Source organism: Jaculus jaculus, chromosome 14 (assembly GCF_020740685.1).
Source record: "Jaculus jaculus isolate mJacJac1 chromosome 14, mJacJac1.mat.Y.cur, whole genome shotgun sequence".
NCBI classification, from domain to species: Eukaryota; Metazoa; Chordata; class Mammalia; order Rodentia; family Dipodidae; genus Jaculus; species Jaculus jaculus.
Window position 1 is genome coordinate 54,757,633 of NC_059115.1, and position 27,905 is coordinate 54,785,537.

Sequence of the window (27,905 nt, forward strand, 5' to 3'; positions counted from 1 at the left end):
GGCTTGAATTCAGATCCTTAAACACATGCAGCAAGTACTCTAACATACTGAGCCGTCTCCCAAACTCCCCATTCCACTCTCATCACTCTTCTATTACCCTCCCCATCCTGCTCCTTTAAAGCCTCTTTTGTTCCTCTCTGAAGGACCTCTTTCTAGTTTTCTGGACTCTACACACACTCCCACATAAGTATACATAAAAATGAGAAGCTAGGGCTGGATAGGTGACTTAGCTGTTAAGGCGCTTGCCTGCGTAGCCTAAGGACCTATGTTTGACTCTCCAGATCCCACATAAGCCAGATGCACAAAGGTGAGGCAAGCTCAAGGTCACACATGCCCACTAGGTGGCGCAAGCATCTGGAGTTCCATTGCATTGGCTGAGGCCCTGGTGCACCAATTCTCAATCCCTTTCTCTCTCTCTCTCTCTCTCTCTCTCTAAAAATATTTTTTAAAATGAGAAGCTAGAATCTACATATGAGAAAAAACAAATAGTATTTGTCTTTTTGAGCCTGGGTCAACTAATATATTTTCCATTTTTATCCATTTTCCTATAAATTTAAATTTTCTTTACCACTAAATAAAATCTATAGTTTACATGCACCACATTTTCGGTATCTTCTCATCTGTTGATGGACACCTAGGCTGATTTCGTTTCCCTGCTATTGTAAATAGCAACAATAAGCATGGATATGTGCATCTCTATGGCTGTGGACTCCTTTGGGGTTTTGCCCAGTAGTGAAACAGCTGGGTTTTATGGGGCTCTGCTTTAGCTTCTTGAGAAACTACCATACTGATTGCCATGGCTGTACCAGTTTACACTCCCACAAATAGTACGGTCCCTCATCCTGCCCAGAATTTGTTGTCATTTAATTTCTTTTTTTTTTTTTTAGTTCATTTTTTGATGATTGCCATTCTGCCTAGAGATGTCCACCCACTGCTCGTGCCATTGTTTCCCCCTGCCATCAGGGAGCTTCCCTCAAGCCTGTAAGCCAAAATAAACCCTTCCCCCCCCCACACAAGCTGCTCTTGGTCCAGTGTTTTCTGGCAGCAATGTGAACCTGACTACAACAGTAAATGGTACCCAGGAGTGAGGTCATTTGCTGCTGGACACCTGACTGTGTGGCTTTGGCCTTTTGGAGCTGATTTGTAAGAGGAATATAGGAGGATTTGAACCCTTGGCCTGAGATGCCTTGCAGTGCTATAAGTACAGCTTGATGGACTATTCTGGTCAGAGTTGAAAGACCTGAATGCAGTAAGAACTATGGACTGTGAGGTTTGGCTTATGTGGGTGAAAAGGAGCTTTGTCTGGACTGGACTAGAAGCAGTTTGTATAAGAGACTTGCTGTTATGCCCAGGTCCTGAGAACTTGTACAGGGCTGCATTGCATAGAAATGGATGCTATGAGCAGTGGGATATGGCACAGAAATTAAATCTTTGGGCTGAAATTCTGCCCCTTCAGCTGCAATTAAATGATTGCTTATAACCTTTGAGATTGGGTCAGCTGACCTGCACTGGGGCAACAGGAAGAATGTAGACTTTTGAAGTAGCCTTAGTGCTCAAGGAATGTCCTGTTCTTCAAAGTCTGCTTTATCCCCCGTGGATTAACAAATTGGCACTCTACCTGGCATTGTAGAGTATAAGAAATGCAGGAAAGAGAGGGTCATTCAGTTTTCAACACAGTCTTGTGTTTTGGAAATGGCCATGGGCAGTGGAAGCAGGTTCACTGGATGACTGCATGGAGACCCAGTGGAGCCGAGAGGATGAACTGTGGGTTTCAGAGGAGACCCGGTGGAGATGCCAGGACTACAAGATGGCTGTTATGGAGAGCTGCCAACCCTGGATGAAGAGTTCTAGGACTAGGAGTAGAATAGCTAGAGGTGCAGAATTGGAATTCCACAGACTCGTTGCTGGTCAGAATTATCAGACTTGGAGATTTGCCACTAACTCGAGTTGTTGGACTTGGAACTACACAGTTCGATGTTTGCTCTGTTTAAATCTTGTATTCATTGAATATTTCTTTGCTATTCCCAATGCCATATTTTACAGTGTGAATGTTTATTCTGTGCCATTACAGGTTGTGGGGGGGGGTTGGTATTATGGCTCAGTTAAAAGACCTTGGATTATGGGGATGTTCGAACGTCATTAGGATTGTTAAAAAGTATGAGGACTTTTAAAGTTGGATGAATGCAATGCATTTTATATCATCAATGGTGATCAGTTTATAGGGGCCAGGAATCTGGTGGTTTGATTTAGGTGTCCCCAATAAACTGAGGCATTCTGACTACTAGGTTCCCAGCTGATGAACTTTTGGGAATTAAGCCTCTGCCTCCTGGAGGGAGTGTATTGTTGGGGGCAGGCTTATGGGTGACATAACCAGTTTCTCCTTGCCAGTGTTTGACGCACTCTCCTGTTGCTGTTTTCCACCTGATGTTGGCCAGGGGGTGATGCCCATCTGCTCATGCCACCGATTTCCCCTGCCATCATGGAGCTTCCCCTTGAGCCTGCAAGCCATTATTTTGTCTTTTATTCCCCCCACAAGCTGCTCTTAGTTCAGTGTTGTCTGGCAGCAATGTGAACCTGACTGCAACACTGTGCAAAAAAGAAAAAGCCATGACTGCCCTTTAGTGGAGCTTTAGTTCCTGTGGCAGGGCTTCGGAAGGCACCGCACTTCTCACTGCTGCATGTCATTGCTCTGAAAACCAATGGCCAAGGCACACGGCTGGGGCACCACAGAACAAGTTCAACAAAACACAGCGTCAGGGCTTTTAAACTGAAACAGCTGGTCAGCAACAGCGGAAAGGCGCGAGGCAACGAGGCGTTACAGAAAACAGCACAGCGCAACTTGAATCAATCCCCAAGCCTCCCAAGAAGGAAAAAGTGTCTCAATATTTGTGGTTGTTCCTTAGCTCGCACGCCATTAGACACAACTTCCTGCTGCTCTTCATTCTCACCTTCCTTCTGCTGCAGCTCAGAGGTGTCCGAGCAGTCATGAAGCAAGACTTACTCTCTGCTACTGGAGCCAAATTTAAGCACACCCTTCTCTTCTGCGTGGCTCAATATTCTTGTCATTCAAGAAGGTCCCATTGCTTGAGCCATGGTCAGTGATGCAGGGTTTCACCTTCTGGCTAACTGCGATGTCAGCAAGGGTCTGTTCACCCCACAAATTGAAAGGCCCAAGAATTCAGAAGCCCAGAAATACTATCACGCTCCAAAGGGAGCTTAAGCGGGCCCCTGCATACCTTAAACTCCAGGCTTTACTCTCTGTTGGAAGCAAGTAAAGAATCCCTCTTCTCATTATATCAGAGCCCGCTCCTAATATAAAACTAGGTAAAAAGGGCATGAGATAGCCCTCAAGGATGGGAAATGAGTAATAAAGTAAACCACTTATTTGGTTTCTGTAAATAGCCTGCACCATAAGCCTTAATAGCCCACATTGTAAGCCTTAGTAGCCCGCACCATAAGCCGTAGCAGCCTGCCTCAGACCACCAAGGTCATAGGAGACTGATACCACACTCTGCTACCCCCACCCAAGGACCTGCGCAAATGCTGACCTCCAAGGTCATAGGAGACTGATTGGTCCACGAGGGGCTTGAACAAATTAAACTAATTGGCTTAGAAACTATGGAGTGGCACAAACTGACTGGCTCGCACCCCGTGGACTCCTGATATTAAAAAAATGATTGATCTAATGCACAGGCTTTGTTAGAAACCCTATAAAAACTGTCCCATTCCTGCATTCGATTCGGGGCTCTGCAGTCCTCTACCCCTGAGCGGTATACAACTGTGGGCCCCAGCGCGCTTGGAATAAAATCCTCTTGCAGTTTGCATCAAGACCACTTCTTGTGAGTGATTTGGGGTGTTGCCATATCCGGGCAGAGCGTGGGGTCCTCGTTTTGGGGGTCTTACAAAATCACCACTGAAAGACTGCTTTGAACAAGAGGGATGATGGTCCATGAGGAAGTGTGGTGGTTTGATTCAGGTGTCCCCCATACACTTAGGTGTTCTGAATGCTAGATTCCCAGCTGAGGGAGATTTGGGAATTAACGCCTCCTGGAGGGAGTGTATTGTTGGGGGCCAGCTTATGGGTGTTATAGCCAGTGTCCCCTTGCCAGTGTTTGGCACACTCTCCTGTTCCTGTTGTCCACCTTACGTGGGCAGGGGGTGATGTCAATCCTCTGCTCGTATCATTGTTTTCCCCTGCCATCATGGAACATCCCCTCAAGCCTGTAAGCCAAAATAAACCTCTTTCCCATAAGCTGCTTTTGGTTGGGTGATTTCTACCAGCAATGCGAACCTGACTACAACAGTAAAGTGGTGCCGAGGAGTGGGATTGCTGCTAGACACCTGACTGTGTGGCTCTGGCCTTTTGAAGCTGATTTTCAAGGGGAATGTGGAAGGATTTGAAACTCTGGACTAAGAGACACCTTGCAGGGCTCTAAGTACAGCTGGATGGACTATTCTGGTCAGAGTTGAAAGACCTGAATGCAGTAAGAACTATGGACTGTGAGGTTTGGCTTATGAGGGTGAAAAAGAGCTTTGCCTGGACTGGGCTACCAGTTTGTGTGTGAAGCTTGCTCTTATGCCCATGTCCTGAGAAGTTGTGCAGGGTTGCTTTGTGTAGAAATGGGCTGGTGTGAGCAGAGGGATATGGCACAGAAAGAAAAATCTTTGGGTGAACTACTGGCAGTTCAGCTGCAATTGAGAGATTACAACCTTTGAGGTTGGGCCAGCTGACCTGCACTGGGGCAACAGGAAGAATGTAGACTCTTTTGAAGGAGACTGAGTGCTCAACAAATGTCCTGTTCTTCAAAGTCTAATTTATTTCCCCTGGATTAACAAATTGGCACCCTACCTGGTATTGTGGAGTATAAGAAATGCAAGAAAGAGAGGGTCATTGAGTTTGCAACACAGTCTTGTGTTTTGGAAATGGCCATGGACAGTGTGAAGCAGGTTTGCTGGATGCCTGCATGGAGACCCCAGGGAGCCAAGAGGATGAACTGTGGGTTGCAGTAGAGACCCAGTGGAGATGCCGGGACCACAAGATGACTGCCAAGGAGAGCTGCCGCCCTGAAGAAGTTTTCCAGGACTGTGAGTAGCCTAGCTGGAGGGGCAGAATTGACGCTCCAGAGACTTGTTGCTAGTTAGAATTATCAGACTTGGAGATTTGCCACTGACTAGAGTTGTTAGACTTGGAGCTACAGCGTTTGATGTTTGCCCTGTTTAGATCTTGTATTAGTTGAATATTTCTTTGCTATACCCAATGCCATCTTTTGCAGTGTGAATGCTTATTCTGTGTCATTCTGGGTTTTAAGGTTATTTTTTGGTATTATGGCTCAGTTAAAAGATCTTGGACTATGGGAATATATGGATATCATTGGAATTTATAAAAAAATTATGGGGACTTTTAAAGTTGGATGAATGCATTGCATTTTACATCATGTATGGTTACCAGTTTATGGGGGCCAGGGGCAGAATGTGGTGGTTTGATTCATGTGTCCCCCATACACTTAGGTGTTCTGAATACTAGGTTCCCAGCTGATGTTCATTTGAAAATTAACACCTCCTGGAAGGAGTGTATTGTTGGGGTTGGGCTTATGGGTGTTATAGTCAGTTTCCCCTTGCCAGTGTTTGACACACTCTCCTGTTCCTATTGTCCACCTTATGTGGGCTAGGGGATGATGTCCACCCTCTCCTCATGCCATCATTTTCCCCTGCCATCATGGAGCTTTCCCTCGAGCCTGTAAGCCAAGATAAACCTCTTTTCCCCACAAGCTGTCTTGGTTGGGTGATTTCTACCAACAATGGGGACCTGACTGCAACAGAAAATCTGCGAGGTACAAGCATCCAGTCCCTAGCTGTACATGAATAAAATACCTTAGCATTTTCAAAGGGATACAGATGCCACTGGGGGGGGGGGGCATGAGTTTCTGGTGAGGGTCAATGGATTTAATGACTATAGGGTGGAAAGTTCTGGTATCCTCAAGAATTGCCCCAGAATGCTCAAAGCTCGCTTGCCTTTAGCAGGTATCTATTTTTATTGTTGCCAAAAGATGGAGGGTCACTACCACTGACCTCATCCTTCTTCCACCTGGCATTCTAAAACCCGCAATTCTTTGGTCTGACTAGGTCCTGTCCCTGGACCTGAACACTAGCAGACCTCTTGTCCGGGCCCCTCCCTTGGAGGAAGGACATCAGCATCTTTTCACACTGTTCCTCCAGCCCGTTGGCAGACATCCCCCGTGTTCCTATTTCACTCTGACCATTGAGTGGTAAGGACTCCAGCACCTCTTCATCCAAAGACATCTCCTTTGAAGGTGAACCCACAATTCCTAGAATAAGCATTATAAACCTCACCATTTCTTGCAAAGTTGGTGTGCTCATATGATAAAGTTTTAAGTGCAAGTTCTGAGACATACCCTTAAAATAAGGCATATCTAAGTCCTAACAGCTGGTGCGTGTGAATATGATCTCCTTTGTGGGAAAAGTATTCACAGATGTAACTTAGTTAAAGAGCTCAAAAGGTCAATCCTAGATATGAAGGGCAGCAGCTTCACTCCCCATTTCTCCTCAGCTGGGCCCAATGCTGACCTCTTTCCAAATTAAGGCAGAAATCTCAACCAAAAGCCCAGGTTCCTGGCCACTTTCGAGTCACCACACCATCCTGCAAATAGGTAACATGAGAGAGAAATTGTTCCTAGCTCAATTACGCATGATTGCTCTTGGATTTCTGTCACTTGCAGTAGAATATATTACTAATAAGTAAACTACCTAACCACAATAATATTTTTTGCAAAGATCTCCTATTCATGCATATTTAAAATATAAGCTAGTGTATTAGTCAGGTCCTATTTAAAGTTAATATATAACTTCCTTAAAATGTTCAGAAAGGTCTTACTCTAATATGACCCCTGGGTCCCTCCCCAGTCTCATTACCTTCTACTTTTCTCTAGAATGATACACTTGGTGCACTTGAGCATCATTCATGCATTTCTTCATCCCACAACTTCTGTGAGGGGCCTGGGATTCACTAGCCACTGGGCACAGCACAGTAAAATTAAGCCACAGAACGTGTCCTGAAAGCCAGTGTTTTCTGTTCCTCCTATGAGCCAAATTACTTCCCAACTTAGAGCCTTTGTCTCTTGTGTTCGCTCTGGCTAGGCAGCACTGTTCAGTGGGACCTTCTGTCACGATGGGAATGCTCTGTATGGTAGTTGGCCGCTACCATAGCCATGGGCCACGTGTAGTTACTGAGTCCTTAAAAATGCAGTTAGTAGGGGCTAGAGAGATGGCTTAGTGGTTAAGGCACATGCCTGTGAAGCCTAAGGACCCTGGTTCGATTCTCCAAGTCCTACATAAGCCAGATGCACATGGTGGTGCATATATCTGGAGTTTGTTTGCAGTGGCTAGAGGCCTGGTATACCCATTCTCCCCCTTTCTCCTTCTCTGTATCTCTAATAAATAAATCAATTAAAAAAAATTTTAATGCAGTTAGTGTGACTGAGGGCCTGAGATTTTCTTCCGTTTTAATTGCTTCAGATAGCAAATGTGGTCCTTCTCTAGGCTTCGCTCCAAATGGCTAATTCTTTGAGGCTGTATGACGTGGCCATCAATTAATTCTTTGACATGCCTTGAATTCGGAGATGGTGTCTATCTATTCTCTTTGTGCCTGTCTAGACTTGTGACTGTGTGGTGGCAGTGACATACAAGGCTAAGAAAGAAGAAACCTTGTGACTCTGTCCTTGGTCTTTGGATGGCCATGGGACATTTACTTTGGGGGAAACGGCCTTCCCTCTCAGAACCCAGCACTACACAGTGCAAAGCTGACGTATGCAGAGGGGCATGTGTAGTCACTTTACCCCAGGATAGCCCTGGTTCCCTACGTCTTCCAGAAGAGATTACAAGCACAATGACTAACAAGAATAGAGATTCATTCTCTCTCGGTCTGAAGGCAGAAGTCTGAGACCAAGGGATGGAGGAAGTTGGCTTCTTCTGGGGTTGTTGTGGTCTCCATCCCATACCTCCGAGCTTCCTTGGTTACTGGCAATTCATAGCTCAGAATGCCCCTTCTCTCATATGTCATCTAGGTAAAAGGATTATTTTGAGCTGAGGCTATTGAGAAAGGGCAAGTATAGGAAAAGCTCTTTAAGAAGCCCCCAGCCCACTCTGCCAGCCTGAAGGCAAGGTGTAGGGTGGAAAGCCAGGGTTTCCCCTGTCCTTCTTCTCCCAGAGCATAGGAACACAACCATTATTATTGTATAAAAGTAAACTCAATTTTTTTTCTCCCTCTTTTCTCAGTTGGATTTGGGTCATAGCACAGAGGCTAAAAGGGTGGAAGAAGAGTTTTTCCTCTCTTTCCTTCCTTCTCTCTCTCTCTCTCCTTTTCTAAAGACACCAGTTGTTGGATCGAGAGCCCCCTGTATATACAGGGTGGCCTCATCTTGAGAAACTTTCATCCAGTTATATACCAACAAAGTCCCCTTTCCCAAATGAGTTCAATTTCATAGGTGCCATGGGTTCCGGAAATGTGAATGAACACACTTGGAAATGGCTTCATCCCCCAGCTGAGTTACCCCCAGACAGGCAAGCCTTTTGGGATAAGACCCTAACATTGCAGAGTGGAGGCAAGCCATTCCCACCAGATCCCACCTGAATTCCTAACCTCAAGAAAAATTTCATAATAAAATGGCATTGGTTTATACCATTTGGGGTGTGTGATTTTGTTATATAAACATAGGTAAGTTGAAACTCCTGTTCATCTTGAGTCTCAGTTCAATTAACATTTTCAAAAGAACCTCCTGAAATACTGTATACATGGTCTAAACCACATCTTCTTTGCTTTTCCACTTGAGAAACTTCCTGGTCAAGCCACGTGCCTCTTCCCATGTGGCCCACAGTGGCCTGGTGTGACCCTCCTCTGAGGAACTTCAGTAATAAGTTCCTCATCAAAATGGCTTTGGCTTCCTCTCCACACTTCTCACTCAATCACTTTAACATATTAGACTTGAAAGGGGCCTGCATGGAAGGTGTTTGGGGGGGGGGGGATCACTGTTTCCTCTGCCTGAAATGCTACCAAGCGCTGTCCCCACACAGTTTCCTCCCTCCTTGTACTTTTACTTCATTTCAGAGCTCCCAGCCTGGTGGCTTCCCTGGCCACCGTGTCTAACTGACGCAGGACACAGCGGGCCTCTCTTGCTCCAATGGCCTCTGCCTCTTTGCCCCACTTCATTTCCCTTTGGAGATCTAACACCACTTTGCATGATTCTCTCACTCCTCACCCACCTAAGCGAAGCTTCGTTCAAATAAGGCAGGCACTTATTATTCTGCTAATTGTAAAGTTCCTGCTGCTGAGAACACACAAGAGGTATAAAATATGTATTTTTTAATAAATGACCTTCAGTGGTTCCGAGCACCTGGCTCATTAATTAATAAGCACATAAACTGTGTGTTTCCTTTAAGTTTATTCCTCTCTTTGAGGCTGGAGAGCAGCACAAAGCCAGTCCTCTGGATCGATATGATGTGAGTTTCTAAAAGGGAGTAAGTGCTTCAAAAACATATCCTGGGTAACCCCAGGATAAAACTGCAGGCAAGTAGGTTTGTGGAATCAATACTGGGGACTCCTGGAGATCAAGGGAAAGTGAACCATTACCATTCCTGAATTATCTAGCTGGAAGCTAGCTCACTGAGTATTTCCCATGCATTGAAATTAAGGCTCCTGTGACACTAAGGGGTAAGGAAAGGAATTTATCATCTAGAATCAGTGTCTGCCCTCTTATGAGGTTGAAGGGAAACACATTAGCAAGTGTGAGCACAGAGACCCTGTAGTCTAGACCTGATGCTTTTCCTGCCGATGGAGCGCACCTTAACTTGTCTCTGGTGGTCAGCTCACCAGCATAGCCCATGTCCATGCAAACATGTTCCCTGGCAGTCCTCTTCTCCTGTGATTGCAAACACAACTCAAAGGAAAACTGCAGAATACCAGGTGCTGGCCCAAGTGTATCCCCTGGAGATCTGTATCCCACAAACACAAAGATGCGACAAGCGATGAACTGGAATAACTAGGTGATCAAGAAGGGGAATGGAGCCTGGTGTGGTGGCACACAACCTCTAATCCCAGCACTTGGGGGGCAGAGATTCCATGTCAGCCTGTCTAGAGTGAGACCCTACCTCAAAAAACAAAATAAGGGGGGAATAGGAAAATGGGAAGGGTATGTGGTTTGTTTCAGGTGTCCCCCATAAACTTGGGTTTCTGAATGCTAGGTTCCTAGCTGATGATTTGAAAATTAATGCCTTCTGGAGGTGGTGTATTGTTGGGGGTGGGCTCATGGGTATTGTAGCCAGTGTCCCCTTGCCAGTGCTTGGTGCACTCTCCTGTTGGCTATTGTCAACCTGATGTTGGCCAGCGGGTGATGTCCACCCTCTACTCATGCCATCGTTTTCTCTTGCCATCATGGAGCTTCCCCTTGAGTCTATAGGGTGAAATAAACCTTTTTACCCCCCACAGGCTGCTCTTGGTCAGGTGATTCCTACCAGCAGTGCAAACCTGACTCTAACAGTAATGTTGGTACTGAGGAGTGGTGTCATTTGCTGCTAGACACCTAACTGTGTGGCTTTGGCCTTTTGGAGCTGATTTACAAGAGGACTGTGGAAGGATTTGAAACCTTGGCCTAAGAGTCGCCTTGCAGGGCTGTAAGTATAGCTTGATGGACTATTCTGGTCAGAGTTGCAAGACCTGAATGCAGTAAGAACTATGGAATGTGAAGTTTGGTTTATGAGGGTGAGAAAGAGCTTTGCCTGGACTGGGCTAGAAGCTTGCTCTTATGGCCATGTCTTGAGAAGTTGTGCAGGGTTTCCTTGTGTAGAAATGGATTGGTGTGAGCAAAGGGATATGGCACAGGAAAAATGAAATCTTTAGGCCTAAACTGCTGCCCATTCACTTGCAGTTGACTGAAAGATTACAATCATTGAGATTGGGCCAGCTGACCTGCACTTGGGCAACAGGAAGAATGTACTCTTTTGAAGGGGTCTGAGTGATCAAGGAATGTCCTGTTCTTCAAAGTCTGCTTTATTTCCCCCCTCCCTGGATTAACAAATTAGCATCCTACCTGGTATTGTAGAGTATAAGAAATACAGGAAAGAGAGGTTCATTGAGTTTGCAACATGGTCTTGTGTTTTGGAAATGACCCTGGGCAATGTGAAGCAGATTTGCTGGATGCCTTCATGGAGACCCAATGGAGCCATGAGGATGAACCGTGGATTTCAGTGGAGAACCAGTGGGGATGCTCAGGCCATGAGATGGCTGCTAAGGAGAGCTGCTGGTCCCAGATGAAGTTTTCAAACACTGTGAGTAGCCTAGCTGTAGGGGCAGAATTGGAACTCCAGAGACTTGTTGCTGGTTAGAGTTCCAAGCAATTATCAAAAATCTCCCAACAAAAAAATCCAGGCCCAGATGGATTCACTGGTGCATTTTACCAGACTTTCAGGGAAGAACTAACACCAAAGCTTCTCAAATTTTTCCATAAAACATAAAAGGAAGGAATTCTACCAAATTTCTTCTATGAAGCCAGCATCACTCTGATACCAAAACTAGACAAAGAACAAAAAAAGAAAATTACAGACCAATCTCCCTCATGAACATAGATGCAAAAATTCTCAACAAAATATTGGCAAACACAGGGATGGGATACCTCCAGTGAGTTGTTGGCCAGGGAGGTCCATGATGCCCCCAAAACATTATAGACCATTGCCGAGGCCCTTGGTTTCCCACCAAGAATAGATGGTAAGACCCTATTGCTGAAGACTCCACATACTTGGGCTGCAAGGCCACTGAGAAATCCCACTGGAATTAAGCTGATAACCTCTTCCATGTAGACCAGCTAGAAAGCTGGAAGAAGCCATTCTACATGTAGTTCAATGGGAGAAAGAGATACCACCAGTGAAGATACTCAACAGTGGACACTGCATGCCTTATAATTGGCCAGCCAGGCCAAATGAGCCAACAGGTGCAATAGTGGCAGATCTCACATGGTGGAAACCAACTGCCCTCCGATTGGACTGGAGGCCCACTCCATGGAGGACAACACATCCCTGATACTGAAAACCTATAACAGGGGTAGTCATGAGCCCTAGGGGTGTACCATCTGCTTATGTCTGGAAAAATGTATATACTATGCTTATCTGCTCAGTAAGTACTTCTCTTAATATTTATACTCTTATATTAATGCTACTCTCACTTTGGGTAGAGAGTCTTCTCTTTTCATATGGAAGTGACTTTGGGATGACTCAGAAGAATACTGAAAAGAAGTGACTGGAGTACTGACTAACATCTCGATCACAATGTCCAAGGCTCAGGGTCTAATGCAGAAGAGGTGGCGGAAAGAATGTAAGAGCCAAAGGAAGGGTAGAACTCCTTACAACGTGCTCCCTCCAGACATAAAATGGCCTGGATATCCATGACCTCATAGTGCCTGACACTACCTACACAAGACCATCATAAGAGGAGGAAAAGATCATGACATCAAAATAAAAGAGAGTCTGATTGAGATGGGGAGGGGATATGATGGAGAATGGAATTTCAAAGGGGAAAGTCAGGGAGAGGGAGGGTATTACCATGGGATATTTTTTTATAATCATGGAAAATGTTAATAAAAATTGAGAAAAAAAGAATGAGGCTTTAATGTCTTCCATCTCTTTCTAGAGATACTTTTGGTTGAAATGTGTGCTGTCTTGATTTAAGAAAAAAAGATAAAGCCTTTTTTCTCTTCTGCTTTTCTTATTTTTTACTTTGTCAAAAATTTTTATTGTGCTTTTAAGAATTTCTACTGATGAAGATATGGCACATTTATACAATGGAGTTCTACTCAGTGGTAAAGACAAATGAAGTTATGAAATTTGTAGAAAAATGGATGGATCTGGAAAGGATTATACTAAGTGAGGTAACCCAGGCCCAGAAAGCCAAGCGCCACATGTTCTCCCTTATATGTGGATCCTAGCTACAGATGATTGGGCTTCTGCGTGAGAAGGAAAAAACTCAGTAGCAGAGGCCAGTAAGTTAAAAAAGAGATATAAAGGGAAGAGAAAGGAAGGGAAGAGGGTACTTAAAAGGCTGGTATTGCATATATGTAAGTAGAATGATTGAGATGGGGAGGAGATATGATGGAGAATGGAATTTCTAAGGGGAAAGTGGGATATTTTACCATGGGATATTTTTTAGAATCATGGAAAATGTTAATAAAAATTGAGAAAAAAAGAATTTCTACTGAAGTTTTTATTCATGACAGCATATATATGATTTTTAAAAGTCCATTTTTTAAAAAGAAAAATTTCATGACTTTTTAGTTTTTCCTTTTATTTAATGTACATACTAACTTCTCTTACCTTCCTGAGGATTTTAACTATAGAGTTTTAAAGTTTTCTTTTTAAGTTTTCTCCATACTTTGTATCATCTTTTTTCCACCCTTTTCTCCCTTGGCCTTACTGTTTTCCACATTGGTCACTCTTTCAATCTGGCAGTCCTTTCTGGAAATTCAAATTTAAGAATGAAGTGGGTTCTTGTATTTCCAGTGAGAAGAAAGCATGAGGACCAAGCAGTATTCACCTTATACACAACACGACTGGACAGTGCAATAGGAAGAGGTTTTGAATACTGGACAATACCCTGCACCATCTATGCTCCTGAGGAGAGGTTCTGAGAGAAGTGAGCTGACCATGCCCACGCTTTCTGTCCACAGACAGCGACCAGACTGCCGTTCAAGGAAGAGAAACCTAGACATCAGCTGGATTTTGTACAGGACAGGTGGCTGTAATGACTAGAGCAGAAAAGAGTTATGCTGAGCTCCAGAATTCTGCACTCTTTTTTAATTTTTAAAAACAGTATTTATTTTAGAGAGAGAGTCGGCATGCCAGGGCTTCAGCCACTGCAATCAAACTCCAGATGCTTGCACCAACTAGTGGGCATGTGCGACCTTGAGCTTGCCTCATCTTTGTGCGACTGGCTTATGTGGGATCTGGAGAGTCAAATATGAGTCCTTAGGCTTTGCAGGCAAGCACCTTAACTGCTAAGCCATTTCTCCAGCCCCAGAGTTTCCACATCGGGCCAAAGCCCGGTCTGATTGTATATACAGTCAAACTCTGCTAGCTGCACAACTTCCACAAGACAGAGAATTACTAAGGAATCTCTGACATCACAGAGGGCTGAACATCGCTTAAGTTCCCACTAGTCAGTGCAGAGGTCTCTGGGACATTCAGAGGGTCAGACACTCCAGAAGAGCTATGCCTTCAAAGTGAACCTAAACTGCCTTACAATAGCAGATATTCTAGATCTACCTTTGGAAAAGTAAAAACAGGGCTAGAGGGATGGTTTAGCAGTTAAGGCACTTGACTGCAAAGCCAAAGGACCCAGGTTTGATTCCCCAGGACCCATATAACCCAGATGCACAAGGTGGTGCATGTGCATGGAATTCATTTGCAGAGGCTGAAGGCCCTGGCACACCCATTCTCTCTCCCTCTCTGCCCTCCTCTTTCTCTCTGTCAAATAAATAAAATTTTAAAAAGAATGAAAACAAACATTTCAAATCTTCATAAATTAATTCCCAAATAACTTAAACAGCCTGGCAGAAAAAGAAGTCTTTCACAGAACGCAAAGTCCAGCGCTTGACAATATGAAATCACTATGATTGGCGTGCACTAAAAAGTTACTACTCATATGAAAAGGCAGGAAAATTAGGCCTAAAACTGAATAGAAATCAGCCCTGCAAAGCAGGCTGCCTAAGAAGTGATCGAGATGACAGAGTCAGCCACACGGACATTAAAACAGATGTTATAACTACTCTGCTATTCATGGGAGTAACAGAAAACACATATAATTAGGAGGGAAATGAAAGCTGTGAAAAAATGGAGATTTCTTTTTGGCTTCTTTTTTTTTTTTTTTTTTTTAATTTTGAGGTAGGGTATCACTCTAGCCCAGGCTGACCTGGAATTCACTATGGAGTCTCAGGGTGGCCTCGAATTCACAGCGATCCTCCTACCTCTGCCTCCTGAGTGCTGGGATTAAAGGCATGCGCCACCATGCCCGGCTTCATCCAATATTTCTTTAATGAGATTGGGAATGTTGCTCAGCGATAGGGCACGTGCACAGCATGCGTAAGGCCCTAGATTTGGCCCCTAGTACTGAGGGCGAAAAATTAAATACAATCCAGTTCCTGCTTTCTTTTCATTTTGAATTAAAGACTCAAATCAGTAACAGAATGTGTCACAGTCAACTTCACATTGCTAGGGTGAACCTCCAGACCTGGCACAGTTTATAGAAGGAATGGCATTTCTTTCAGGCTTACAGATCTGGTGGGGGGGTGTTTCAATGGCAGAAGAAGCGGGCCCCCTTTCCCAGGTCCACACAGAAATACCCCCAACACCATAAGCAAGCACACACCACAAACCCCCAACAGAGCTCAAGCACTCTGATACCTTAGGCCTGAATTTAGTTCCACCCCCAGTAACACCTTAGGGCTGGACCCTAAAATCTGCCCATGGTGATACCTCCTCCAGCAAGGTGGCTGGAGATCTAACTACAAACTTTAATAAACTCCTAGATCTATTGGAGGAATGAAAAATAATGCACTTAATAACTCATGTGTCAAAGAAGAAAGCTTAAAAGAAAATGCCTTGAACAAAGGGCTTGAGTGCTGGCTCCGTGGATCAAAGCACTTGCTCAAACATGAGTACCCAAATCTGGAAGCCCAGCGCCCACACAAAAGTTCAGACACCGTGGCAGCTGTTTATAATCCTAGCCACGCCTACAGACAAAATGTAATGTTGGCACACAAGAACTCAGCAGAAGCTCGGAGGCCAGCCAGCCTGGTGAAACCAACAGTGAGCCAACCACCATGAGACCTTGCCTCAAAGGAATTGAAGGCAAAGTCTGACACCCAAAAGTTGTCCTCTGACCCCCGACACATGCACCATCAACACACATGCACACACACACACACACACACACACACACACAAATTATGTTGAACTTAAACCCAGATATAACTTGAGATTTGTGGGATGCAGCAAGAGCTGCACTTAGAGGTACATGCATAGTTCTGAATGTGTGTGTTAGAAAAGAGCAAATTTCTAAAATCAGTCATCTAAGTTTCCACCTTAGAAAACTCGAGAAAGTAGAACAAATTAATCCAAAGTAAGAAGAAAGAGTTAGGGCTAAAACGGAATTGAGGGGGCTAGAGAGATGGCTTAGCGGTTAAGAAGGCATTTGCCTGCAAAGCCAAGGGACCCAGGTTCAATTTCCCAGGACCCACATAAGCCAGATGCACAAGGGGTGCATGCATCTGGAGTTCATTTGCAGTGGCTGTAGCCTGGTCCTGGCATGCCAATTCTCTCTTTGTCTGTCTCTTCTCTCCATCTCTATCTCTCTTTCTCTTTCTCTCTGCTTGCAAATAAATAATTTTTTTTAATTTTTAAAAAATGGAATTGAGGCGAGGCGCCCCGGGGAGCTCGGGCCAGGCAGGAGAGGACGGGGCCGTGTGCGCCGGCCGCGCCCCGCCACCCCAGAGACGCAGCGGGCAGCGGGGTCCGGCCGCGGCGGCTCCGGCGCCTGCCACACGATGTTCCCCTTCTGTAGCTGCTGGAGTACAAGGCTGTTACTCTTGCTACTCTTGGCTGTGGCAGTGAAAGAATCCTGGCAGACGGAAGAAAAAACTTGTGACCTGGTAGGAGAAAAGGATAAAGAATCAAAGAAAGAGTTGGCTCTAGTGAATAGGTTGGAACCACCGTTTAACAAAAGTTCTGAGAGCACTGTGGGCCAGGGTTCAGACACATATATCTACATATTCAGAGTATGCCGAGAAGCAAGCAACCATTCCTCTGGGGCAGGCCTGGTGCAAATCAACAAAAGTAATGGAAAGGAGACAGTGGTAGGGAGAATCAACGAGACTCACATCTTCAATGGAAGTAGTTGGATCATGTTGATATATAAAGGGGGTGATGAATATGACAACCACTGTGGCAAGGAGCAGCGTGGAGCAGTGGTGATGATCTCCTGCAATCGGCACACTCTCGCGGGCAGTTTTACCCCAGTATCTGAGGAGCGCGGCAAAGTCCAAGATTGTTTCTACCTCTTTGAGATGGATAGCAGCTTGGCCTGTTCCCCAGAGGTTTCCCACCTCAGTGTGGGATCTATCTTACTTGTTACACTTGTATCACTGGTTGCTGTCTATATCATTGGAGGTTTCCTGTACCAACGACTGGTGGTGGGAGCCAAGGGGATGGAGCAGTTTCCCCACTTGGCCTTCTGGCAGGATCTTGGCAACCTAGTAGCAGATGGTTGTGACTTTGTATGCCGCTCTAAACCCCGCAATGTGCCTGCTGCATATGGTGGTGTGGGGGATGACCAGCTGGGGGAGGAGTCAGAAGAAAGGGATGATCATTTATTACCAATGTGATTGCACCTTAAATGTCCAGCATTCTTCAGTTCCCAAACCACCAAAGCACACTCAGCCAGATTTCTCAAGCCATCTCCACCTGCCTCTCATCTCACCCTTAATATTCTTGCTTTCCATTTCTATCTTCTAACACTACTTTCCATTTGCTCCCCAGTTTTTCTCTGGAGGTTAGGTTGTGGACCTGTGGAAGCACAGGCTACTGGACTATGTCTTGCTGTCAGACATTATAGGTAGAAAAGCTGAAGTGGACAAGACAGTTACTTGTTTTACACACCATGAGTGTTTGAGACACTGGATTTAGTTTTTCAAAAGCAAAGGACTATTTATACATTTGATTGCTCCCATGCTGTTACTCTACCCTAGTCTCCATGAGAATCTGGATGTAATTTCTTGCTGCTTCGAACTACTTTAGTGATTCCCTTGTTGTAGTCCAACAAGGTGATTCTCCCATTTCTGGAATCAGGACAGGAAACAAAAATGTGGAATTTCCTAGTTATCACATTTATAGGTAGTTCTTGAGGGTGGGTTTATAGCTTCAACTGGGCTCTGGATGGCGGACATGTTACCAGTCCCTATGTAGTCAAAATACCTAGTCAGGCAGTCCGGTCAGTTGGAAAGGGAAGTTAAGATTAGGAAGGTTTGCCTTCTGGTGGGATAACCTTGACTTTCCTCTTGTTCGAAGCTAGCAAAGCTGTCCTTACTTGTTGCCCTCTGCTGGTATTTCTAAATTGCACTTCTTTCCTATGCCTGTGGTTGTGGCTTTTACTTTCTCCCGATCTTCTGGAAAGGGAATGGAAGCAGAAGTGGGTGGCTCTGCGTCGGTGGGGAGTGCTGCTCACCTGTCCCTTCTGCTGGCTCAGGGAAGTGTCTTCTTGCCACTTTTCTGTGGGGAAAGGTTTTAATCCTCGGATGCTTCAATCTTTCTGCTTAGGCTATATGCCTAGAGTCCCGGGTGATCTTTCTGTAATAGTAACTCCTGGGCCACAAAATAACATGGCTCCACTGAACACAAGAACACAAAGGGAGCCATTTATTACCTTAGAATATGAAGTTATTTCATTTTTTAACTTCTCGATACTATGAATGGTTATGATGTTCTTGTTTCTTTCTAAACAGAAAATAATGTTATAAAAAAATCTTGTTACTTGTTTGCATCCCTTCCCCATACGTTTTCAAATGAAAAGAAAGAATACAATAACACACTTTTTGTACAAAAACACTTAATGATTAAAAAACATACAAAAAAAATGGAATTGAACATAGTAAATCAATGGAGAAAGACAGTGAAATCCAAAGCTGATTCTTTGAAAAAACAATAGACTAATAAATCTCTAGCCAGCCTGAGAAAAAAAGAAAAGGTACAAACGTATTTTTAAATTTATGTTTGATTTTTGTTTATTTTTACTTATTTATTTGAGAGCAACAGACAGAGACAGAAAGAGGGAGAGAGAGGGGGAGAGAGAGAGAGAGAGAGAGAGAATGGGTGCACCAGGGCCTCCAGCCACTGCAAACAAACTCAAGACGCATGTGCCCCCTTGTGCATCTAGCTAACATGGGTCCTGGGGAATCAAGCCTCAAACCAGGGTCCTTTGGCTCCACAGGCAAGCACTTAACAACTAAGCCATCCCTCAAGGTACAAACTTTTAATATCAGAAATGAAAGAAAGAATAGATCTCATGAACATTAACAAGATAAGAAGGAATACTGTGAACAACCTTGTGATGGTTAAATTCTATTATCAGCTTGATCAGGTTAAAATCAAATAAGAGACACAGCTCTTGACTGGGTCTGTGGAAGGACAGTTGGAGGGATGAAGACCTTCCCTCAGTGTGGGTGTCTGTCCAGTGGCAGACTTGTAGGCGCATGTATCTACCCTGTTTCTGCCATTCTTTTTAAAATATTTTATTTATTTATTTGAGAGAGAGAGAGACAAGGTAGCACATGCATCTTTGGAGTGCCCATTCCCTCCCTCCCTCCCCCCTCTTTCTCTTCCTCCCTCTGTCTTTCGCTCTCTCTGTCAAATAAATAAATAAAATATTTTTTTAAATATATAAATGTGAATGTGTTTGGTGCATTTTCTTCATGAAAAAAGAAACTTATGTCTTCTCATTAAAATAGTTTAGGTCTTCCGGATGCTGGAGTCTGTCTGGAGGCAGCAGTATGTTATGTTAAAAGGAGATTAACTCCGTGATAAATGAAAATGGCCAGTTCTCTAAGAGGAGAGGTACGAAATCTTTATAAAAAACTGCTGTATCTGGGACAGGCCTATCCAAAAGGAGTTGACCATTTTAAAAGGCGATTGAAGAATGTTTTCCTTAAAAACAAAGTCCTGAAGGACCCAGAGATCAAAGAACTTGTTGCATGGGGCAAATTGTAATGAAAGAGCTAGAAGCCTTACATTTCTTTAGGAAATACAGAGCCAGGAAAGAGCGCTACTATTCAGACACCAAGAGCTAATTGGTCGTTACTGCTATAAACTGGCTGAAAATCAGTGCCAGCCATTTGTGTATACCAAATATTATAAAACAATTCTAATTTAAAATGGTGAGACAGCCATGTTTAAAAAATACCTGAGCTGTTCTAATAAATGAATACTTTGTCATTTCAAAAAAAAAAATAGTTTAGGGGTGGTGGTACCTTTGAAAAGGAAAGCAAGGTACATCCTTGACCTGTAGGGAGAGAATCTGGTTTTGTCTTTGCTCCTCCAATCCAAGGAGTCCCGAAGCCCCCACTTGGCTAGAGACCAGGAACATCAGGGGAAAATCTGGTTCTTCCTTATCTCTTCCTTTGCTAGAAGAGAACATTGAGAGATGAGATTGCTTCCTTTCCTGAAAATTGCTGGTGGCTGGACACCTGAGTTAGTTCAGCCCCCATCCAATAAATTTCCATAAAAGACCCCAGTCTAGGTCTGTAGGTGGGCTTTCCCATGTTTTGGGATTTCCCCCCTCCGGAGGCCTATAACAGGACCTCTGTATTTCTTTCTTTGTTTCTTTGTTTATGAATGTTAAACTCACTCTTGATTTAGGGAAAAGGCTATATATATATAAATGGTTGGCTGGAATGCATTTAGCATGAACTCTGATTCTATATTAATGTAAAGCATGAATGAGTACAAAAGATTTCGGGAGTCCAATAAGCCCATAGCTAAATTTTAACTATACACCTTCCAGGACTTTGTGTTTATTCTTCTCTATTAGTCTTTTTTTAAAATATTTTATTTTTATTTATTTATTACAGTCAGAGAGAGAGAGAGAGAGAGAAAGAGAGAGCATAGGTGCACCAGGATTTCTAGCCACTGCATATGAACTCCGGACGCATGCACCACTATGAGCATCAGACTTATGTGGGACCTGGAGAATCAAACTTGGGTCCTTAGGCTTTTCAGGCAAGAGCCTTAATTGCTAATCCATCTCTCCAGCCCCTCTACTAGTTTGTTGGTTTTTTTGTTTGTTTGTTTGTTTGTTTTGGTTTTTCGAGGTAGGGTCTCACTCTAGTCCAGGCTGACCTGGAATTCACAACGTAGTCTCAGGGTGACTTCGAACTCACGGAGATCCTCCTACCTCTGCCTCCCAAGTGCTGGGATTAAAGGCATGCGCCATCGCGCCCGGCTCTCTACTAGTCTTCTTTTGGGGCAAGTTGATTTTATCCTCAAGACTTAAGGCCATTCCCTGACTCTTTGCACAAATTCTTACCTGGTAACAGCAGCATCTGACTTTTAAGCACTGACATTTTCAAGTGTAACCTCTCCAAATATGGAATGAGTACAAAGGTTGGTGGCCACAAAGCTACAGTAACCAGAAAGGGCTTTGTCTGGAGTGAAGCATTTCATGTTGATTGACTTCAATAAATGCTGTAGATAATAACTTAAATCTGTCATACTGGTGTGAGGTGTCACTTCATTTTTCCATTCAAATTCAATCCACGGCTGACGGAATTCGGCATCAGTGCAAGTCACCAGCTGGACATGGACAACGACTTCAATGTGGATAGTACCAAAGACCACCCAGTTTCTGTTACCAAAGGCATCATAAACTATGTTGTCCAAAATTATTCCATTTCCTGTTGATGCTACCCCGACATTAGCCTCAATATTTGTAAAATCGCAAAGAGCAAGAGTTTGAGGGGGTGGCTGCCATCTGAGAAAATGCCAGCCTATACATTCAGCACCATGTGCTAGGATCAGCAGCAACATCACCACTGGACGTCATGTGGGCTCTGCATTCATGAGAATGAAAACGACATCATACTGGCAATGCGAAAATAGTTTTGACCTCAAAGATGCCCTTGTCCTTAGGCAACAGGTATATGGCCATAAACAAACACTGTTCCTGCCCTCGAGGAACAATCTAGATAAGGCTCTCTTCCTTCCTTCTCTTTGGCTCTACTATCTCTATAATAAAATCTTCCTAAACATGTCCTCTATACTGTAGATTTCATTTGTTGAAATTCATAAGAAACCGGGGGCTACTAACTTAGTGGAAGTTCCGTGTGGCTGTGAGCTTCCGGCACCCCAACTCCTGAGTTAAAGCCTAATCAAGAGCTGGGAGAACCTCTACAATTCTCAACCCCCAATTCCCATACGGTCATCAGGAACTCATTAGAGGCCTGTACTTTCCTGGATATCACAGAGCATGCCCATACTGGATCACTCTCCCTAGTTTCCCCTTGGGTTTCACTGTGTAGCAATTTCTTCCCAATTAAAACATGCCCTCCTAGAGAGAGAGAGAGAGAGGTAAACAAGTCTCTGAAACTTGCAGGGTCACAACACCCCCCCCCCAATGTTCTAGAAGCAGTAGACAACTGCTAGGGAGGGGGACTCTAACCAGCAAAGCTGCCTGCTGGCCATCTAGGGTGCTGTATGGGTTCTATGAGGTCACCACCCAGGATGAGGTGGGACTTAATGGTGATGCATCTACCTTTGAGTCACCCATGTCTGAGAGTAAGTCAAGTCGATGCATTGGTTCACTCAAATTGGATTTTAAGGCAACCGTGTTTGATTCTATCATTTGCATCTTATCCCAGGGGAATAGGCATGTGTGTTTGCATCTCCCCATGGAAAAGGTTTCACACAACAGGTTTTTTATTTTAAATTTGGACAAAAGGAGAAGAAGCTGATTATTGAAGACACAAACTTCACGTTGAAAAGCTCCTAGCAGAGTGGTGAAGTAAGTAGTCAGCATCCATCAGAAGGGAAGAGATCATGTGGGTTCCATTCTGTAACTCTGGCCAACACAGTCCAGCCCTCCAGCCTGCTGATTTTTCTAGTTCTCCAACTGTTAAACCTACACCAGTGTTTACCAAAAGTCAATATTCTATTTTGACTCAGACTTCGCTGCTGTTAAAAATACCTGAGAAGAAATTCACCGAAGAGGGGGCAGAACGATTGTTAGAGCCACATGTTGGGACATTATGCACAGAGACATCACCTCTTCCTCATAACTGATGGCCATCCCCACAATACACGACACCCACATTCCCCAATGATGAGGGTCTCTGCAGAGGGGGGAGGACAGGGAGGAGACTAACAATGGTTCTGTGTACATAACTAATAATTTTTTTTAATACCTGAGAAAATCAACTTAAGGGAGAAATGATCTATTTTGGCTCTGTAAGGGTTGTATGTTGGTACCACATTCTAGAAAAGCAAATAAAATAACCTCACAGAAGAGCATAGGGAAGTTCAAACTTTCCCATGTTATCTGATCACCCTCCGTATCTGATCAGGTTCCTCATCCTTCACCTCTTCCAGGTCATATCTGTCTTGATCAAGAATCCTGCTAGGTTGATTTAATGAGAGTCCCTTTATCCTCTTATGTTTCCTCTTAGTAGTTTTCCATCCACGGACAACCAGCTTGCTTCAGCCACAAATTCCCACTGGCACATGCTATATTCTAAATTGAACCCAACCTTTCTCTTCGGCTGCATGAGCTCCATTATAGGGACTCTGTACCTATTGCTATGATCCCACATAACGTCTTCCTTATCATGCTTTAATAAGCATCGCTGATTGTGTTTATTTAATGATTTCTAACCTTTGTTCAGCAGGTAGGACATAAATACTACGCAGATCTAGGACGGTTTCAGTTAGCCATGACTCAGTGATATTAACTTTCATAGTCTGTCTCAGCTGGAATTTTTATTGCTTGGCTGTTGCTCAAAGATGGGAACATCTCAGAAATAAAACAACCTTTCAGTTCCTTATGAGTAAGCCTAACCTAAAACAAATTTAATTTTCAGTTATAAAAAAAGCCATGTCACTTAAAAAAAAAAAAAGTCAGCTAACATGAAATGACTGTATTTTTTGGTACTTCACTTTTAACATGCAAATGCTCTATGAAACAGGATTGCTTTATTGCAGACATGGACACACATACACACACACACACACGACAAAGCAGCCTTACTTTAAGACAGCTGTTGAATAAGTCATACATTTGAGATTTATTTAAAGCAAGGAAAGTAGTTTTCTTTTACTTGCCTCAAGAGACCAGTGTTTAATGCTGGAGCTGTGACTGAGAGAAAAATATCTCCTTTCTCCTATCTAGCCTACTGCTCTGTTGCCTCATTTATAAAACATAGAAGAGTCTCTGTAGGTAACTCCACTCTTAAGCATTAAATTCCACTCTGCATGTTTTCACTATGCTATCTGAGGAAATAAAATTCACAAATTAAAAATTCAAAAACAAATTGCAGGAGGTCATTGGAAAGAGCCCAGCTTTGGGAATCACAACATTGCAGATCTTTTTTTTTTTTTTTTAATAAAACAACTTTTCAATTGGCAGTTTTCATACATGTTACATAACGTATTTTGATCATAATCCCCCCTCATTATCTTCTGTTGTCCCCCATTCTAGTCCCTCTTCCACTGAGCCTCTTCTTTCCAACAAGTCCCTCTTCTACTCTGATGTCTTATTTGTTTGTTTGTTTTGCCTTCCTCAACTGACCATGTTGAAATGTTGACCCAATATTGTCCAGGCCTTGTGCAGGTAATGACAGCTCTGTGAGGTCATGAATACGGTGGCCATGTCATGTCTGGAAGACAGCATTCCACAGCACTCCTCCCCATCCTCTTGCTCTTAAATTCTTTCCACCACCTTTTCTGTGATGATCCCTGAGCCTTGGAAGGTGTGATATAGATGTTCCAGGGCTGTACACGTCACTGTCACTTCTCAGCACTTAGACAATGTTAAGGTTCAGGAGTGACTAAGACCAAAGAGACCGCTCTGAGGCAAAGATGGAAGCTTTCATTCATGAAAAACATGAGCTGCCAGGACTGACTCTCAAGAGTAGAGCGCAGCCAACTTGAAATTCCAGATACTGCACTACATAGGGCTCTGCAGTTGGGAGAAGATGAGGAAGAGAACAGTTTTGAAAAGGGTTTCTTTAGGGGACATCTAAGATAGCCAGGGTGTGACACCAGAACAGTGACCACAAGATAAGGGGGTAGGAAATCATGACCTTGGGGGGGGGGTTCATTTTTAGGCAAGGAAGGGATAATGGCTGGGCAGGTTCTTGAGGAATGTGGATAAACTACTTCTTTATGTCTCTGTCACTGCATGGTGACTCCATCTTGGGAGCCTGTCCCAACCTAACAGAAGAGTTTTAACTCCTCAATAGTCACCACCATTTGCAACAAAGGTGAACCATCTGAACAAAGGTGAGAGAAACACTAACCTGTGGCATAAACATAAGAATTTAGCAGGCATTGATGGATACACCATACCCATTTAGCCAAACAATAATAGTAGCTTTCCTTCTAGGACCTATGACCTTCCCAGCCATAGATAGATAGATAGATAGATAGATAGATAGATAGATAGATAGATAGATAGATAGAGATAGAGATTTAGATTTAGATATAGATAGATATAGATTTAGATATAGATAGATAGAGATAGAGATAGAGATAGAGATAGAGATAGAGATTTAGATCTTCACATGTATGTGTATGTTTGTATATAGGCACACCAGGGTCTCTTGCCATTGCAAATAAATGCATGACACTTGTGCCACTTTTTGCACCTAGCTTCACTTGGTGCTCAGGAATCAGTCCTGGGTTGTCAGGCTTTGTAAGCAAGTGTCTTAACCAATAAGCTATAGTCCCAGCCCCTTGACTAGGTTCCAGGCATGAATTTCCTCCCACAGAGTGGGTGACAAATTGCCTGACTGGCCAGTTGTGTAGCTGTCAGGGTCTATTTCTGGGTAAGGCTATTGATGACTCTTTTCTCCCAGCAGCCTGCATAGCACTTTCCAGAACTATGACAGCTAGCCAGTGCATGGTCTTGTATTATAGCACGAAGTTTAGGATGAATTTTTCAATATCTTAAAAAAGCAACCTTGGATTTCAGTTGAGATTACATTAAAACTATAGAATGAAAAATAGTGTCATAATGTATAGACTTTTTGGGCTGGAGAGATTGCTTAGTGGTTAAGCGCTTGCCTATGAAGCCTAAGGACCCCCGTTCAAGGCTCAATTCCCCAGGACCCACGTTAGCCAGATGCACAAGGGGCGCACGCGTCTAGAGTTCCTTTGCAGTGGCTACAGGCCCTGGCACACTCATTCTCTCTCTCTCTGCCTCTTTCTCTCTGTCTGTCACTCTCAAATAAATAAAATAAATAAATAAAATAAACAAAATATTTAATAAAATTTTTTTAAAGTATAGACTTTTCAGATCCATGAACAGTTTAAATGTCGATTTACTTATGTTTTAATTTTTTTCTTTCCATAATGATTTTCAATATAGACATTGAACAGTTTTTTAGATTTATTCATCTATTGTGTGCTATAGTTTTATGATACAGTTTTATGCTATAGTTTTCTATAATGTTTGTGGAGTTTTAGCTTGGAGTCACAGTGGCTTCAAAGGATGAGTTGAGAAGTATTTTCCTTATCTTTGATTTTTATGGAAGACATTCTATATCATGTCTTCCTTACATGTTTGGTAACGTTTACAAGTAAAGTAGTCTGGACCTATGGGACATGTTTGACTACAAATCCAACTTGTTTAACGTAGCATTATTAGGTTGTGTATGCCTCTAGATCCATCAGGAATTGGGCTGGAAGCCATTCATGTTATATTCTGCAAAAGAATCTGGCTGCATTCTGCCTGTGTCCTAAAAATAGGAGTGAGGCTAAATTTAAAATGGACTAAGTTGCTTGCCAGAGGAAATTTCAAGATAGCAAAGCATTCAGGCTGTGACACGATTATTGCTCACTGCGTTTAGTGAATTTCATAAGAATTAAAGCAGAACAGAAGAAAGTGAGCGGTCTGGTGAGGGAAGAAGCATGGAATGGTTAAAATTACAGACACGGTGGACAAGGTGGCTGCAGACAAAGTGGTTGTAATTGCTATAGATATTGGTGCCATTAACCAGCAACCTTGTACTCTGCACTGGTGCAGTAGGAACAGTGCCTGGAGGGCAATACCTGCCTAATAAAGACCCCAAGGTGTGCAATGCAAACTCATTTGGAAGGTGAAAGCCTGAAAAAAGAGAGTGATGAGAAGCTACAGTCTGCAGGGCACCCTGCTCCAGAGGCTTGTAAGAAAATGTCTTCCCAGGTTCCACCATGAAGACACAAACAGACTGCTGTTGTGGTCCAAAGGGGCCAGACTACATCTTGACCTGGCAGCAGAACTTGGTGTCATAATATATGTGGTGCTGTTTTTTTTCAGGCATGCAAAATGCAAAAGTTATAGAGGTTCTGGAGGTTTGTACCAAGGTTCTAGACAGATGTTGAGGTCAGACAACATGTAACAGGGTCATATTCCCTTCATGGCACTCCTTAGCAGGCTGAGTGAGGTCAAGCTTAAGTTGCACTGGAGACTTCCAGATATTGGAAATGCCAGAAACATGTGACATCCACTAAGGAAAACTTTAGGTGCTGAGTGGAGCCAGCCTGAGAGAAGAAGCAGATCTGGAAGGATGGGGCTACTCAAAATATTGAAGCTCAGATGATGACATCATGATCCTCTGATACGGGACATAGAGCTGTATATAGTTTGATGTTTTCTCAGTATTTCAGTCTTAGTCTAGCCTTTTTTTTTTCCTTGCTAGCCTCTTGTTATTCCCTTTTGTGATGGGAGTGTTTACTCTGTGCAATTGTATGTTGGAAGTGTGAAACTTGTTTTTAGAGCGGTTCACAACTGAGAAATTGTTTTGACTCTCAGAGAGACTGGATTTTGTACTTTTGAACAGTGTTATATAACTGATGTTGGGCTGAATGCATTTTGCATTATGGGATGGCCATGAGCCTGTGGGAGCCAGGGGCAAAATGTTGTGATTTGAATGTGAATAGCCCCCACTATGGTTTTAAGTGTTTGAACATTTGACACCCAGCTAGTGGTGCTATTTGGGGACGTGGTGGAATCTTTAGTAGGTGGGACCTAGATGGAGGATGTGGGCCACCAGGGGCAGTCCTTGAGATTCAGAGCCTAGCCCTGCTTCCCTCCCTCTCCCTGTTTCCTCCTC

At 43.6% G+C, this 27,905-nt stretch overlaps 1 protein-coding gene and 2 pseudogenes across 1 annotated transcript; 2 read left to right on the forward strand and 1 right to left on the reverse strand.

The window, feature by feature from the left end:
- Positions 1-16,494: 16,494 nt before the first annotated feature.
- LOC101595102 (cation-dependent mannose-6-phosphate receptor-like) lies at positions 16,495-18,598 on the forward strand. The gene has a single exon (XM_004651387.2). It carries the CDS (start codon positions 16,599-16,601, stop codon positions 17,433-17,435), a length of 837 nt encoding a protein of 278 aa, XP_004651444.2. The 5' UTR covers positions 16,495-16,598; the 3' UTR covers positions 17,436-18,598.
- A 1,031-nt stretch (positions 18,599-19,629) lies between these two features.
- LOC101595393 lies at positions 19,630-19,892 on the forward strand (annotated as a pseudogene).
- A 295-nt stretch (positions 19,893-20,187) lies between these two features.
- LOC123454661 lies at positions 20,188-21,627 on the reverse strand (annotated as a pseudogene).
- Between the last annotated feature and the right edge of the window lie 6,278 nt (positions 21,628-27,905).

What these genes read in the sequence shown, in the direction of transcription:
- LOC101595102 (XM_004651387.2), top strand. Translation starts at nt 16,599, where the DNA reads ATGTTCCCCTTCTGTAGCTGCTGGAGTACAAGGCTGTTACTCTTGCTA.